Source organism: Pogona vitticeps, chromosome 5 (genome assembly GCF_051106095.1).
Source record: "Pogona vitticeps strain Pit_001003342236 chromosome 5, PviZW2.1, whole genome shotgun sequence".
In the NCBI taxonomy this organism is placed as follows: domain Eukaryota; kingdom Metazoa; phylum Chordata; class Lepidosauria; order Squamata; family Agamidae; genus Pogona; species Pogona vitticeps.
Window position 1 is genome coordinate 3,255,933 of NC_135787.1, and position 17,190 is coordinate 3,273,122.

The 17,190-nt window shown below is 49.5% G+C and overlaps 1 protein-coding gene across 1 annotated transcript; it reads left to right on the forward strand.

Annotated features, from left to right (window-relative positions):
• Positions 1–2,312: 2,312 nt before the first annotated feature.
• CCT7 (chaperonin containing TCP1 subunit 7) lies at positions 2,313–16,286 on the forward strand. Its single transcript, XM_020807633.3, has 12 exons — positions 2,313–2,443; positions 4,029–4,182; positions 5,750–5,856; positions 6,419–6,544; positions 7,364–7,416; positions 8,908–9,079; positions 10,314–10,478; positions 10,652–10,840; positions 12,101–12,198; positions 13,258–13,390; positions 14,239–14,445; positions 15,600–16,286. Exons 1-12 carry the CDS (start codon positions 2,438–2,440, stop codon positions 15,822–15,824), a joined length of 1,635 nt encoding a protein of 544 aa, XP_020663292.2. The 5' UTR covers positions 2,313–2,437; the 3' UTR covers positions 15,825–16,286.
• Positions 16,287–17,190: the final 904 nt, after the last annotated feature.

The window sequence follows — 17,190 nt, forward strand, 5'->3', positions numbered from 1 at the left end:
GTCCTTGCGCGGCCAATCAGCCGTCTCGCCCGGGCAAGCGAACGCCTCTCCCGTTTCCATGGTAACGAGGCAGAGAAGGGGTGGAGCTTAACCGTGCCTTCCGTAAGAGGCGCCTGTTGGACATAGACTTAATAAGTAGAGGGGCGAGATATCTCTAACTTCCGGGATGTCAAACGGTAACAGATTCAGAGCGGCGATGATTCGCGGGGGTCCGTGTGCGCCTGCGCGCGTCCCTCCCTGCTTCTTTTCTGCAAAAATCAAGTGAGATTCAACGTTTTGCAAAAGTTTGGCTTGCAAATCCTTGACAAGCCAGGCTTCCGCCCGGAGTCAAAGACCAGCTTTTGGGTGGCAAGTGCTTGGGATCAGAGCTTGGGAAAAATGGCCATTGTTAGTGGCATATTTATATGTAGGTATCACTGGACTACAGGGAACAACAGCAGCCACTCTTTGTGGCCTTCATAGATCTCACAAAGGCCTTTGACTTGGTTAGCAGGGACGGCCTTTTTAAAATACTTCCCAAGATTGGATGTCCACCTCGTCTCCTTAACATCATCAGGTCCTTTCATGAGGGAATGAAAGGCACTGTAGTTTTTGACGGCTCAACATCAGATCCCTTTGACATCTGAAGCGGAGTGAAACAGGGCTGTGTCCTCATGCAGACCCTATTCGGGATCTTTTTTGCTGTCATGCTGAAGCATGCTTTTGGAACTGCAACAGAAGGTGTCTATCTCCAGAATGCTCTTTAATCTCTCTAGATTGAGAGCGAAGATCAAAGTCCAGCTGAAATGCATGCGGGACTTCCTCTTCGCAGATGATGCAGCCATTGTTGCCCACTCTGCTGAAGACCTCCAACAACTCATGAATTGTTTCAGCAAGGCCTGCCAAGACTTTGGACTAACAATCAGCCTGAAGAAAACACAAGTCATGGGCCAGGGTGTGGACTCACCTCCCTCTATTACCATCTCCATGCAAGAACTGGAGGTTGTTCATGAATTTGTGTACCTTGGCTCAACGATCTCTGACGCTCTCTTTCTAGATGTTGAGCTGGATAAACGCATTGGCAAAGCAGCTACCATGTTCTCTAGACTCACAAGGAGAGTATGGCTTAATAAGAAGCTGATGACACATACGAAGATCCAGGTCTATAGAGCCTGTGTCCTGAACACACTCCTATACTGCAGTGAGTCCTGGACCGTTTGTGCATGGCAGGAAAGGAAGCTGAACACCTTCCCTATGCGTTGCCTCTGACGCATTTTTGGTATCACTTGGCAGGACAAAATTCCAAATAGAGCAGTCCTAGAACGAGCTGGAATTTTCAGCATGTATACATTAATGAAACAGCGCCGTCTACGTTGGCTTGGGCACGTCGTGAGAATGGCTGATGGTCGGATTCCAAAAGATCTCCTGAAGGCTTTAGGAATGGACCTCAACAGACGGGAAACCCTGACATCTGAGGATTCAGCCAGGAGGCAGGTGGTGCATCATGGACTCTCCCAATTTGAAGAGACACTTGTACAGCAGACTGAGGCCAAGAGGAAGTCACTAAAGCAGCAAAACCAGGGAGCCGGACAGGGGAGATTGTATTTGTCTTCAGTGTGGAAGGGATTGTCACTCTTGAATTGGCCTTCTCAGCCACACTAAACACTGTTTTAAGTCCTCCACACAGAGCACGTCACCATAGTCTTTCGAGACTGAAGGATGCCTAACTGTAACTGGACTACAACTCCCACAATCCCAAGGGGAGCCTAATACAGTACAGCTGATTCTCGGAGTCATCGGCTAAGATGGTAAAAAAATAATAATCCAAATTTTAAAAGTACATTTTCCCGCCTATCCAGATTTTTCCAACCCTCCTACTTTTCTCCCAGCATATTTTTTTAGGTGTTAAAAGTAAGAGTTTTTAGGAAGTGTTTATGGATTAATCAAAGGGAAGACTCGTGTGCCGTCAAAAGGACCGGAGCCATCCTGAAAGGGGAAGCGGGCATCATTTTGGATAAAGACCTTTGGGTAGAATGGGCGGCATATAAGTTAAAAATCAATAAAAGGAAATAAATAAAAGGAAATAAATGCAGCCTGGCTTCCAAGGGTCCCGGTGGAAAAGGGGCACTTTTGTGTATGCATGTGCGTATTTAAGTTCTCTATTAGTTAACTCTGCATTTTGTGTGTGCTTTACATTGTTTCTGAAACATATATAGAAATAAATATTTTTCTTTTAAAAAAAATCAACTAACATGAACCCGCGAGTTGGTAAGCGCCTTTCACTAAAACGAGCACGTCTTCTTTTAATAACGAGATCTGGGGAAGACCACGCCCCCTTGGCGCGGCGAGCTCCTCCCTCCTCCCGGCCCCGCCCCCTCAGGCGCCGGAACCTTCTGGGCCGCGGGCGCGGTGCATTGTGGGGGAAGGCAGCGTTTCCACCCCACGGGCGGCCGCCAAGATGATGGTAAGTCAGGGAAGGCCGGGAGGGAGCCGGGCCGGGCCTGCTCCGCGCATCCGCCGCCATCCGTCCGGGCAGCGGGCCCAGCGCTCTGCGGAAGGGGCCTGCCCGTCCCAGAAGGGCCTCCCCGGCGCGAGGGGGGCGGCCGAGATCGGGGGCCGGCGGGAGGGTAGAAGGCCCAACCGGGATCCTCCCGAGACCATCCAGCCGTTCGGGAGCCGGGGGGGGGGAGCGCGCGGGGCATGCTGGGAGGTGTAGTCCGGCCGCCCTGGAGGGGGGGAGGCTTTGCCTTGCTTCCCCTTTTGGGGGGTCCCCTTCCTGGCCTTTCCCGGGGGCCGAGCGAGTCTCCCCCCCACCGGCTCTCCCTTCCTCCGCAGCCCGGGCGCCTTGGCTTCGCCTTGGGCAGAGCTGGGGGGGAACCCCTCATTTCCCCCTGGAGGGGAGGGGGGCTTTATTGGGGGACCCCCCTACCCCCCCTTTTTCTCTCTGGCATGCCACCTCCAGGAGTCCGGGTGCAGAGCCGGGTGGGGCCCCCCTCCTGGGACGTGAGTGGGCGGGGCTTGCCCCTTCGTGGGACTCGGGTTCGAGTCCTGCCAGGCAGTCCCATGGAGTAGGAGGGGGTGGCAACGGGACACACACACATATCGCTTGGACATCAGTTGGACCTCAGCCGCACCCTCTTGAGGGTTGCCCAGAGTCGGACTCCGCTGGATGGCAAAGAACGGGCAGCAAGGTCCCAAATCCCCCCCCCCAATCCTAATCCCCCTGGATAAGACCTAACCTGAAAATAAACCCTAGTATGGTTTTTTCAGGATGCTGGCCTTAAAAGCCCTACCCCCCCCCCCCCAAAAAAATGAGCCCCACTTAAGCGAAACCCTGCCTTCCACCCTTGTGCAGCAACCAGAAGAGAAGGACAGGACCGTATTGGAATAAATGTAGATGGTTGTACATGAAAACAAAATGAAAACATCCCCTGAAAATAAGCCCTAATGGGTTTTTTGGAACAAAAATTAATTTAAGACCCTGTCTTATTTTCGGGAAAACATGGTAGTTGCGTCCCATCAGGTCAGTTCTGATTTATGGTGATTCTTTGAAGCTTGTCTAGGTAGAGAACACTCAGAATTGGTTTCCCCTTCCCTTCTTCTGGGGGATAAATCTTTGGACAGTACAGCCGGCCCAAGGCTACAGAGGGCTGGCTTTTCTCCCGGGAGGCCCAGAGGGGGAATCGAACCCCCAACCTCTGGCTTAAAAAAATCCAGAAGGCTGGCTGTATAATAGGCCTCTTCCAACATCACTATTCTACGATAATAGGTCTGTGGTGTCTTTAGCTGTTCCATCTGTAAACAGGGACAACTTGGCTTATCCTTGAGAAGGTGAGATCTGTTTGAATTCCAGCCTGTGGCTTCCAGTTCATTGTTTCCCTGTCGTCGCACCCATGACTGTCCGTGTGTGCAGAATATTCTCATGGCTGAGGTTTCTTAACCCAAAGAGCATTCACTGTTGCTTTATGCAGAACTGCCTGTTGTGCAACCAAATGCCGGCATCTTTTGTTGGGGCTGACTGTTTCTTCGGATCTTTGTCTGTCTTGCAGCCCACACCTGTCATCCTCCTGAAGGAAGGGACCGACACTTCCCAGGGGATCCCGCAGCTTATTAGTAACATCACAGCATGCCAGATCATTGCAGAAGCCGTCCGGACCACGCTTGGCCCCCGAGGCATGGACAAACTCATCGTCGATGACAGAGGTGAGCTTGTGACCCTCGTCTGTTACGGGGCTGCAGACCTATTGGGGTTCTGTCGTACAGGTAGCTCTGCACCGTCATGCTCTCCTTGCTGCAGTTTCAATCTGTCCGTGGCAGCGATTGGAGAGCCAGGGTTGGCTCAATATTGCCCTACGGCTGTGGTCCCCAACCTTGGGCTCCAGATGTTCTTGGACTTTAATTCCCAGAAATCCTGGCCAGCAGAAGGCCTCTGGGAGTTGTAGTCCAAGAACATCTGGACGCCCACGGCTGGGGACCACTGCCCTACGGGATAATAAATGTCATTCTTTGGGTTGCTATAGCTGGTTGTCTTGTGTTGATTTTCACAACTGAACACTCTCTTGTTATTTGACCGTGAGGTCCCTGCTGAAGTCACTGAGGCATTAATCAACTGGAAACGGCGTATTGAATAAGGGTACCTATGTGAAAGAGTTTGCTTTTGTAACAAGGAAGCACAAAGTGGAAAAATGAAGGGATTTTGGCAGCTGTCCCCCGGTGTACCTTAGCTGACATCTTTTCTTAATTACAAAGGCTGTGGGGAAGTTAATTTTTGTGAACCTGTTGGCTGTTAAATGTCAGGCACACGAGGCTAGGAGGGCTGGGAGGATGACAGGCTGGATTCAGTGGGTTTTCTGTACTGGTGACTCTTATTTACCTTGTATTTCAGTCATTGGGTGAGATCCCAATTGTTTCACTGTAAAGTTTCCAGTTGCATTAAGTGGCTCCAGGTTTTGGGGAGTAGAGGGCTGTAAGGCCAAGTTAGGCACCCAAACGTGAGCCGTCTTTGGACAGCAGGTTTCTTAATGTTTACGGTTAAGAGCTGAAATCCTCTGCGGAGGCTCACACAGAGGTGCGTCATGTATCTTCCAGAGTGATTTGCTTTTTAATTTAATTTGGCTTCCCGGAGCTGTCGTGGAGGTATTTCTCAATCTTTTACAAGACTCGTTGCAGATTTTAGAGTCCGGGGGGACGATGCCGTCTACCCAGCTTCAAAAAAGATTTGGGGAGGACCGTTTGAAAATGGCCGTGCACTTAATGGTGCTTAGTCCCCTAGCGTCTGGCATTCAGTGCTGTGTTCTAGTGCAGTGTTTCCCAACCTGGGGTCACCCAGGCCAGCACAGCTGGTGGTGAAGGCTTCTGGGAGTTGCAGTCCAAGAAAATCCGGGTGACCCAAGGTTGGGAGCCATTGTTCAATCTATTGGAAACAGGTGGTGGATGGGTACTTCCCACTGATTGTACTGGTCTCGGAGGTCCTCTGAAGCTCAGCAGATAAACTTCCCCTTGCAAAGCCGGTTGTGTTGGATGTAGAGCAAAGTCTTACACTAGCTTCCAAGCCAAAAGGTGGTGGTGGAGGAGAAGCTGGCGTAGCCTGCATCATTAAACAGCAAACTGCCCAGAGAGTGCTTTTAAGTGCCACGGCCCGACCTATAAAGCAGCTGTCTTCGCTTTTCTTACTCTGGCTTTAGAGTCCTGTTTGACCCGTTTGAACCTGGCAGACAAAGCTCATTTAGAAGTTTGACCCCAGACTTTGCCGTTCTTCAATTTTTTCCAGGCAAAGCCACGATTTCCAATGATGGGGCCACTATCCTGAAGCTCCTTGACGTGGTCCATCCTGCTGCAAAGACTCTTGTAGACATTGCCAAGTCCCAGGATGCAGAGGTGGGTATAAAAAGGCTGACGTTTCTCAGATAAGGAGCACAAAAAAAGAGAGATCTTTTTGCTTGGTAAAGACAAGTGTTTCCCACCCCCCTCCATGCGTGGCCTACCAGATGGGTCCAAAATGCTTCTCTCTGCAAAGATAGCAAATTAGCTTTCTCTTAGAGGCAGCTGTTCTGTTCAAAGAAAGACCTGGAGGTGCACACGAAGGAGAACGGCCATAGTGTTTGCCACCATCACTGCCTGGCGACTGGCCTTAAGGGGATGCTGCCACCGCTAGCCAAGTGGTTGCTTTTGTGGACACTTCAGGGGTGAGATCTCCTGGGAAGGTGAAGCCCAGGGCTGTTGCTCCTGCGGCCGTCATGCCGTCTCCTTGTAAGGACGGTTGCTGATCTTGTTGACCCTCCAGTGGCGGATCCTTCCGCAGCAGGATCTGACCGTTCCTTGCCAGTTGATGGGGTGCTGGGTGGAGCTGCCTGAGCAAGAGGGAGCAGATAGGCCTAGAGCGTGAGGGGTGCTTTGCACGAAGGGAGATCTTTCTCTGAGCGGCTGTCTCTTTCGGCAGGTTGGCGATGGCACCACGTCTGTTACCCTCCTGGCTGCCGAGTTCTTAAAGCAGATCAAGCCCTACGTGGAGGAAGGGCTGCACCCCCAAATCATCATCCGTGCCTTCCGTACCGCAACCCAGCTGGTAAGGGTGTCCTTGGCATCAGTCTTTGTCGATAGAGGAGAACCAGGCAAAGACATTGATGGAGAGTCATCACTCAGGCTAGACCTGGGGAATTTGAAACCTGTTTAGTGACCTAGAAGCAGCTGGCTTGTTTCTGTCATCCTAGCAGCTGCTAGATGGCACGTGTTTTGGGGTTTCAAAGTCCTCCCCCCCCAAAAGGGATCATAAGATCCTCTTCAACAGTGGAATTACTAGGCATGTATTCAGTCAGAAATCCTGGCTGTTGTCCTTCACATTAACCTTGTTTGTACATATTATGGAACAGGATATGTGCCTTGGAGGTGGATGTCGGTTTATTCCTTACTTCTGTTTATTATTTGTTTATTTAAATTATTTTTACCCTGCCTTTCTCCCTAAAAGAACCCAAGGCAGCAGTATTGGCAAGGGGCACAGGATTTGTGTATTGTTTTAACCTTAAGACACGGTAGGCCGTTTCTTCTTCCGAAACATGGTTCTCCCAAGTGATACGCAGGAGCACGTAAAAACATGGAACGACCATCCATGAAGTTGGGAGGAATGCTTGTTAAATCGAGTGAAAATACCTCTGCTTAAAAATATTCTCACTTGGTCTCAAAACCAGTAGCGACAGGATAGTCCCTGCTCACCTTTGATGGGTAGGGCAGTTTGGGCAGGATCCCAGAGAACGAACACCCTGCCACCGTGAATCCTCGTTGTCACCCACCTTCCAAAACAGGAAGGCAACATGATCTCCCCAAAGCTGTCTGGAATTAGCAGGAGTTAAGTGCAAAGCGTTCATTGTGGTTCTCCTCCTGTTGGCAGGCTGTGAATAAGATCAAGCAAATTGCAGTTACAGTCAAGAAGACAGACCAAGCGTAAGTTTCTTCCTGTCTATGTGCCGGTTAAGATCAAAGCTGCCCCTTTCCTGTTCGGTTGACGTTGCTGGATTTTATTGATTTTTTTTTTAAAAAAATTGACGGCATGTGTCTGCGCGTATGTGTTTATAGAGGAATACCCTGTTTTGGGAGATGGAGAAACACATTACAGCCTTGTTGGGAGGGTGTGTGAGATTCAGCTGGAGATGGTGATAAACCAGCGTTGAGGCTGCGATGCCCCATGATTGATGCTTGCAAATTGCAAAAAATGGTTTTAAGCGGTGGATTCCTCAACCCAGATGTTCTTGTATACTGTTGTTCTTCTGAAAGGATCAGATCATTCCCAACATGCCCACTTAAAAATTGGGTAAACCTTGTCTTCTACTGTTAGGCTTTCATCCCTCAGCCATGCTACGCCCATGCACCCACGCAGGATGCTCAGGGTAAGCAAGGGGGGAGTGGGGAGGAGGAGGAGGCGGTGGCAGCAGCCACGTAAGGCCCCTTCAGCTGCCTCTGAGTGAATAAGTTAGGATACCTTCCCTTCCGTTGCTCCTTGCACCTCCTGCCTTTCCTTTGTCCGTTGTTTGGATCCTTTGTTGGCTGCAAAGCAGCCACCTCTTGTTGCCTCTGTGCTGCCAGACTAGCAGGCTGTGTGTGTGTGTGTGTGCACGCGCTCACGCGCTTTCAGATCCACGGGACCTTCACTAAGAGAAAGGCTTTGGTGAAGCTTCTGTCTTGCTCGTGTGACTTTAAGAGTAGGTATTTGGGTAAATGGCAAATAAGGTTTAACCGGTGGAGCTGCAGTTTGGTCTTCTTTCCTCTGAGCCAGCCTTCTAGTAATAAAGGTTCTTTTGTCTATTTCATTTCACTTACGTTGTTTTGCTGGTGCTTTTAGACGTCAAATGATAAACGGGAGCGTAGAATAGTGCAGTGGTGACATAAAACGCTGCAGTCTAATTATGTTTCAGCAGAGAGCAGAGTGAAACAGCAGGACGGAGATTTTTCAAGATCTGTGTAGCAACTTAGTGATAAACACCTCAGATCCTTTCAGAGTAGCTTGGCAGAAGCAAAATAAGCCTCTTTTTGACACTGCAAGGACCATAAAGAAAATGAGCCTCATGGTGCAGCGTATTACCGTGGGCGTACTAGCGTTTATGGGCACTAAAAGTGGCATATCTAATGCCTGTGGGATAGCATTATTTCATAATTATGTTTATTGTAGCTTCTAATAGAAAGTAGCCATAAGCAAGGAAGCGGCTCTTGCCTTCCCTTTTGTTAGAGCTAGGGACTGACTAGAAGGTCCGGTAAGGTTTGGAGTGGTGCCAGGGATGGGGGCACAACGTTTATCCTCCTAAATGTACGGTGCGTTGCTCTGTGGGTGTCTGTCTTGGTGCCTGTTCTGGCATGGGCGCTTCTTGAGCTGAAGGGTTGGCTAACGATCCAGGGGAGCTGAAAGTGGAATTAACGATGCCTCCTCCTCACCCACTGTAGGGAGCTGAGGAGTCTCCTGGAGAAATGTGCAAGCACAGCCTTGAGCTCCAAGCTGATCGCTCAGCACAAGGGCTTCTTTGCCCAAATGGTGGTGGACGCCGTCATGATGCTCGATGAGCTGCTGCAGATCAAGATGATCGGGATCAAGAAAGTCCAGGGAGGGGCCCTAGAGGTAAGTCGGTGGCCTCCAGATGATCGGGAATCTCTCCCTCTGAACCGCCTCCTAAATCTGAAAGCCAAGAAAGAGGATGGCAAGAAATTACATCTCATGGGAAGGTGGGAGCTATGCTGGGAAAAGACAGTAACACAGTTTGATGGACTAAAATGGTAGCAGACACTTAATCAGCAAGAGGCACGGTTGAAGTTAGAGAACGTGCTTTTGGCAAATGGTCTTTAGGAGCGTTCTGTTTCGGCAATGGAGAGAAGGAAAGGCTTATTGATAGCCTTCCCTGGCAGGACTTTGGCTGAATTCTCATTTGTTGGAGGGCCGGATGCTTCAAAAAAATATTAATTTTGCTCCAAAAATGCAGTAGGGCTGATTTTCAGGGGATGATTCATTTTGTTTTCATGTAAACCATCTACATTTATTCCAATACAGTCCTGTCCTCTTCTTCTGGTTGCTGCACAAGGGTGGAGGGCGGGGTTTCACTTAAGTGGGGCTTATTTTTGGAGTAAGACTTCTATGACAAGCATCCTGAAAAAAATGCTAGGGCTTATTTTCAGGTTAGATCTTATCATCGGGGAAACAGGGTAGAAATAATTTGGGGGGGGGTCATGGAGCAGATCTTCCGTTTATGGCTCCTGGTAAGAAGGACCCTACTCTTACCCTTTTTTCTTGGTGTCTGTTTTTGCTGTGCTACCTTTACTTAATAGGGTGTATGAACTGGAGCAAGCATTAACAGTGTAACAGAATAAGTGCCCATTTGCCCTTCTATGTCACACAACCTTCGGGTTGGGAAACAGACGAATAAAACGTAGTCTATAACAGTAGTAACATTAAACGTTTCCAACTGATAAAACAGGACCAGTTGCCATGGGTTGTTTAAAAAGAAATCAGTAACAGCGATGCGCCTCACCGTTGCTTTTTCTGTCGAATCGAGTTGCCATGTCATAAAAAGGGGAGGATGTGGAAGCCTGAAGTGCAGATACGCCGTAGAGAATACGGATCAGGCAGAATATAAAGGGACCGGTTACAGGCATCCTGGATTTTGCTGCTTTTCACGAGCCAGGAGCTGTTTTGGATGCAGAAGGGGCCCCTGCCAGTCCTGCCACCCTTACAAGAGCCTCTTTGGTCGAAGCAGGGAAAGAGAGGCGTCGTTCGATAGTGCCTTTTTCGGGCCATGAGGGGAGCCGGCCAAGTGGGATAACCAGGAGGCCCAAACTTACCGAGCACTGCCTTTCCTCAGGACTCCCAGCTGGTGGCAGGAGTGGCCTTCAAGAAAACCTTCTCTTACGCCGGGTTTGAGATGCAGCCAAAGAAGTACGAGTCTCCCAAGATCGCCTTGCTCAACATCGAGCTGGAACTCAAAGCGGAGAAGGACAACGCCGAGATCCGAGTCCACAGTGTGGAGGTACTGCGGGGTGGGTGGGGGTCAGTTCTTTGTTTGGAGCATGTGAAGTTCTAGTTTTGGACCGTAGGACAGTAAAGAAGACTAGAGGGAAATGATAATTTGTTTTAAAAATGTGTAAATGTTTTGCAAAGAGAACAGCGCTGAGAATATCTCCCCCAAATCTGCCTTTGCAGGACTATCAGGCCATCGTCGATGCCGAGTGGAGCATCTTGTACGACAAGCTGGACAAGATCCACAAGTCCGGGGCCAAAGTGGTCCTCTCTAAGCTCCCCATCGGGGATGTGGCTACTCAGTATTTTGCTGACCGAGACATGTTCTGTGCTGGCCGAGTCCCAGAAGAAGATCTCAAGAGGACCATGATGGTGAGATTCTGCATTTGACTTCACAGTCCTGAATGGGGGGGGGGGGGCTCCGTGCTGGCCTCGGTACGCGTTGCCCAAGCAGCGGCCAGATTCTGTTCTTATTGCATGGTTCTGCCAGACTGGAGGGTGCTGTGGGTTCAGTTGTGCTTCAGTTGCATGCTTCTCTTAGGATGAGTAGGTGATCCGTTGATGTGGCCCCGGCTTTTGGTCCAAAAGCATTGTGATTGTGCTGTTTCTTTGCCCTTTTATGATGTTCCCTGGAGTATCAGAAGGAAAAGGCCCTTTTGAGTCCATTAAAGGTTTTCCCAAGGACCTCCTTCCTGATTGGCTTGGCTGCTGGTTTGTGTGCTGTGTGGGTCTGGAATAAGGGAACGGGAGACCGTCCAGTACACGAGGCCTTCCTGCTGGGTTTCTCTTACTCTTAAAATATGCTGTAGAACCGCAGGGCTGGCGTTCAACACAAAGTGGCCAACTGGCTGGGGTGGTGACTCTTTTTCTCCCCGTTAGTCCAAAGGAAGAGAGCCAGAGTTCCACAAAGGGACCCAGTGTTAACCAGAGTTCACGCGGGGTTGGGTAGAGAGCTTTTGCTCCCCGTTGTTTACTGGTACCCTTACCCCTTGCATTGTGTCCCGGGTGGTGGTGGTGGAAGAGAACATCCATTTAGTGATTGGATTTACTTGGACGTTCAAGGCCCAGAACATTATTATTTTTTTTAAAGCCAAGTGCCCTGCCTCAAAAGGTAAAATGCTGCTTGAGATGTGTAGTGTTGTATGTAGGGTTACAAGGAATATGCAGGGAATAATAAGGTGGAATCAACAAAGTTGCAGCAACAGAGTGTTTTGAGTGATTTTTTTTAATACAGTGGACCCTTGACTTACAGACGGCTTGACTTACAGACTTTTTGAGTTACAGACTTCTCTGGCCGCAAAATTTAAGTTTGACTTGCAGCCTGAGATTTGACTTAAAGACCATAAAAAAATCAAAATGGAACAAAAACGGCCTGTTATGGGATTAATCGGTTTTCAATGCACTGTAGGTCAGTGGAGACTTGACCTACAGACTTTTTGACTTGAGAACCACCTTCCAATACGGATTAAGTTCTCAAGTCAAGACCCCACTGTATGCAAGAGATGTCTTGTTCATGGTGGTAAGAGGCAAGCACAAACCTCTCTGGGGGAGGACTGAGCTTGGTTTTGAAACAATTTGCTCATGTACAAGGCATACATACCCTGAACGCCTGTTGTGCTTCTTGCAACGTAGGCTTGTGGTGGATCCATTCAGACCAGCGCGAACTCCCTGACTGACGATGTCCTTGGGCGCTGCGAGCTCTTCGAGGAGATGCAGATCGGAGGGGAGAGGTAATGGGAGCCTTGGCAGTGGGGGGGGGGGTGAAAGGAAAGGGCTCCGGAGGTGCCCTGCTGGTTCTGGATGGCCGTCACCCTCGTTTAGCAGCATTAGGATCTTTCTCCTTTCCCATAGCTGGCGTTTCGTTGTGATGCAAGAAGGGCAACGGCAAACTCTTGAGGTGCCTGAGCAACCTAACCAGCCCAGGTCTCCAGCTCTTGGGCTGGCTGCATGCTTGGCAATAGTGCCTCTGAGCATGTCGAGATCAACTTTCACCTGAGCCAGCCCTCACACATCTTAGATAAGAGGATGGCTTCTAGGTGGGACTGGACCCCCCCCCCAGCCTTTGCATCCGGTGGTTAATGTCCTGCCAAGTCACTGCTGCCCTGGGGTCCCTCTGTGAATTAGTAACCCTTCCTTAAGGGCCTGTCATTAACATTTTGCAAAACCGAGGCTGTGGCTCTGGTATTGAGTCCATTCATTTTGTGTTCAGTCTGCCTCGTCTCCTACTACCATCCATTTGTTTCCTGTCATGACTGCCTTTCTCGTGAGCTGTGTCTTTTGGTAGTATGTGCCAAAGATTCTGCTTAGCTTCTAGTGAGAGGGCAGTCTTGCTCGGTCTGGCCTCTCTGAAGCGTGTTGGATCCCGAATCCATGTGGTGTAGTAAAAACAAACGCCAGCAAAGCCCATTGCGTCCGTTTTCTGAGCTGTAACTTCTGCTGTTAGTGCTATCCTGATAACCCCACTTGAAGACCAGTCCTTTGGAATAATTAAGAGGTAGAGGTTTGGAATGGTCTTCAGAGCAGAATCTGGATTCTTTGACACATCGCGGCCTGTTTTGGTATTCACTTTTTCTGCCCGGGACGTTTAAAAGTCTTGGGGGGGGGGGATCCACAAGTGCCTTTTTAAAGATCGATCAAAAGTGCAGATTTGTGTGTGTTAGTCTGTAGCTGGTGAGAGGGAAGAGACGCCTGATCTGTCTCCACCCCTGTGTGCCACTCTGGAAGACGATCATGGTGCTGGATCCCTCACTTTGCTCCTGCTGACACCCCTCTTCCTCTTTCTTTGGCAGATACAACTTCTTCACCGGCTGCCCGAAAGCCAAGACCTGCACAATAATCCTGCGCGGTGGAGCAGAACAGTTCATGGAAGAGACGGAACGCTCCCTTCACGATGCCATCATGATTGTCAGGAGATCCATCAAGGTGTGCCGGTCAAGGGGTTTGGCTTGCGCACGGTGGCTGGCTCAGACGTAGTAGCAGTCCTTGCCTTGTAGACAGGAAAATGACCGAGCCAGGGTCGCATTCTGCCTTTCACATCGGAATGGGCCCAGATTTTGAGGCTAGGAGAAGCACAAATCCCTGCATCAAACTCCATGTTCCAGGAGCAACAAAAAGACACGAAAAACGGTGCACTGAATGAATGGGTTCTGGGATATTTTACAAGAATTAGAATTTATTTGTTGTTAGGATTAGGGATTGAGTTTCATGTACGATTTGTGTAGTTCCTTCGGTCACTGAGGATTCTTACGTCTACCCCACTTCCAAGGCCAGCCTGCTGACAAGCAGAGTACATCCTAATGTTTGCCTCCCTCCCCCCCCCTTTTTTTTTTTTTTTGGTCTCTGCTATAAAACCTTTCAGTTTGGTGCAGATTGGTTCTTTAAAGTATGTTTTTATTTATTGTTGTTTATATTCCACCTTTCTCCCAGAACGTGAATTTAAGGCAGCTTACATTATAATTTTAAGAAATAAGCCCTAATAGAAAGGTTATAAATCTTAAAAAAAAAATGCATTGAAGCCAGTGATCCATTCTTTGCAAGACTGCCAGGTTTCTTTGAGTATAGGTCATGCAGGAATGGTGTCTCTTTCCTCTCTTTGGCCAACAAGCTGGCGCCTTGCTGCTGCCTTGTACAGACGTGGCAGATAAGAGAGCCGCCTGAGTCGGCGCTGGGTGAGTGTCCAGCAGCTTCCTTGTGAACGAAATGAGAGCAGACCGATGTGTGCCGTTGTCTTCACGGGGAAGTGACTAGTTCCGTCTTGTTGTGTCTTTCAGAATGACTCTGTGGTCGCTGGTGGTGGAGCTATAGAGATGGAGATTTCGAAATACCTCCGAGACTATTCCAGGACCATTCCTGGCAAGCAGCAGTTGCTGATCGGGGCTTATGCCAAAGCCCTGGAGATCATTCCGCGTCAGCTCTGCGACAACGCTGGCTTCGATGCCACCAACATCCTTAACAAACTCCGGGCCAAGCACGCACAGGTGAGCTTTTCTTGACAGAAATGTTGGGATCCAGCTGTTCTCTTGTCCGGAGTTTTGTGAACAGCAGCCTCCCTGTGTACACAGTTCCAGCCGTAGGGAGGCGAGTTGTCCGTGTCTCTTCATTACAACTCCACAGGTGGTTGTTCTGCTGAGCGGTTTCACGTTTGGGACTGGGCTTTTAAAAAATCTTGTCGCTGTCCCTGGGGATGAGACGGGGATGAGCGCCACGCCCTAGAGTCGGACACGACTGGACTAAATGTCAAGGGGGACCTTTACCTTCGCTGTCACTGGCAGATACGGAGCCAACCTAAGAAAGGGAGGCCTTAGGAGAGGGACGGGCAAAATGTGGCCCCATCCCCCTGGGCCACCTTAGTGACTTCTGGGCCAAAGAAGAAAAGACGGGGAGGGTCAGGGAGCAGGAGTTCCTCTTTAAAATGGGTTGGAAGGCCTGCTTGTGCCATTCAACCCCCCCCCCCTTCTCCTTTTTTAAAAATGGCAAGTGAACTTCTGGCTGCTTCCACTTTATTCTCCCCCCCCCCTTTTTGGCGTTTAGCAATCCTGGTTGTCCTTGGAAACAGGAAATTTGCCACCATGTCCACCCCGGGGTGGCCCCACTCCTGCCAAAAAGTGTCCCCCAAAAGTGGATGTGAAATCCTTTTCCCAACAGGGCAGAAGTAGCTGACATGCTTCCTGCCTGCGGTTTCAGCACACACCGGCAGAAAGCTCTTTTGCATCCTCATGCACTTCAGTGCACAAAAGAGAAATTTCACAGTGAAGCTGCTGTTTTAATCAGTGACTGCTGAAACTTTCCTAGCACAAGTGTGGGCAACGTGTGTGGCCTTCCAGATGTACCCATTGCTCAGTTAAGGATGGCCCATGGGCAGATTTGCCAGTTTTGAACAGCTTGCTGACCTTGAAAGCTAATAGAGCTTCCATATCCAGGAATGGTGTACCAGTTACTGGAGAGCACTACAGGTGCAGCACTGTTTACAACCAGGTTCTGCTTCTGGTCTGTTTCATTGCCGGATGGTCTTTTTCATCTTGATTCCGCTTGGGCTTGCTTCTTTTTCTCTCTCGCCCTGAATGCATGTATTTTAATGTATTATTTGTTTATTGCATTTATTTATTGGATGTATGTCCTCTCTGCCTTTCAGGGTGGCACGTGGTACGGCGTGGACGTGAACAACGAAGACATCGCCGACAACTTCGCAGCCTGTGTGTGGGAGCCGGCCGTTGTGCGCATCAATGCCCTGACCGCCGCCTCCGAGGCAGCCTGCCTCATTGTCTCTGTGGATGAAACAATCAAGAACCCCCGTTCCACTACAGACGCCCCGCCGCTCGGCCGCGGCAGAGGGCGAGGCAGGCCACACAACCACTGAGATCCAGATGTCGCCACCAGTGTTAGCAGCCAAGGGTGCCCCCCTGTTCTATGAAATGTGGGCACCAGGAGAGCCGCTCTTAGCACCACTTAGGCCCCTTTACCTATTTCGGCTACGGAAGCTCCCCGGGCATATTCACACACCACGATGTGCATTGTAGCATAACAATGTTCCATTTCAAACCTTGCCTTGAGTTTCAAGGGGAAGGTCCCTTAAACCTCAAGGGATGTGTATACCCTCGGATGCCCAAACCCTGGCGCCATAGATGGTGCTGGGCTCCTCTCCCTCCCAGGTTTGTCCTTGGCCCTCCACTGGGAGTGTGTGTGGAAGGACCCCGACTCTTCGCAGTGTTGGCATCCTGTTTGAATATTAAGATGGCTGGTGGTGGTTGGTATTTATTGATTTTTTTTGTACTGGGAATTAAAATCCAGGCATGAACGTTAATAAACAATTCCAAAAGTGCTTTGTGAGTTTCTTTGCCCTCCTGGCTTCGCCTCCTTTTTTTCCACCGTTGTTATTAAATCTTTCCCTAAATGGTCCGATGGGATTTTCCAACTGTAAGTCGGGGAGGATCTTGCAGTTCTACGACCTATTTGCATTTTCCTGCTGTTTCTGTACACAGGGTGGCCTTTTAAATTTCCCATTGTGGGGAACTAAGAATACAACAGCTTTATGGGCCACGAGAAACGCCAACTTGCTTGCTCTGCTGTGGATGTCAGACAGGTTTTGGAGCTCTTTCACCTTGTGAGCCACTACCTAGCTGAGTGAGGTGGCTTGCTCTTTATGTCCAGAGTTGGGTTTTTTTGCACTGTCAAATGATTTTTGCAAATTTGTTTTTAAAAGGCACAGAGCATTTCAAAGATCAGCATCTCCAAAAATAGTTGGGGAAGTGAACTCCTACATTACATTTTTGAACCTTCAGAGCGGATTGTGACACTGCACCATTCAGAAAAATCCCATGGAGAGTCTCCTCCTAACAGCCTGGCTCTCAAACCGTGGGAGTAATGTTAAAGCCATTGGCTCAAGCGGTGCCCTGGCCTTTTTCTATCCCACGCCAACCAATTCTGCACCAAGAAAGCAAAAATCTGCTATCCGTACAATCTGCGTATTTAGCGGATTTTTCACTACCTAAGCAAGTTTATTTGTTCTGTCCTGTCAAAGCACTTCTGAGTTATGACAACTCTAGGAATCCGTGACCTCCCCAAGGTCCTTGTTTTGCAGCCATGCTTGAGTCTTGAAAGATTGAAGGCCGTGGCTTCCCTCTACTGAGTCAATCTGTCTTAACATTTGGTCTTCCTCTTTTGATCATCAGCTTGATGGCTTTTTCCAGGGAGGCCTCTCATTAGGTTACTGAAACCGTGACGTC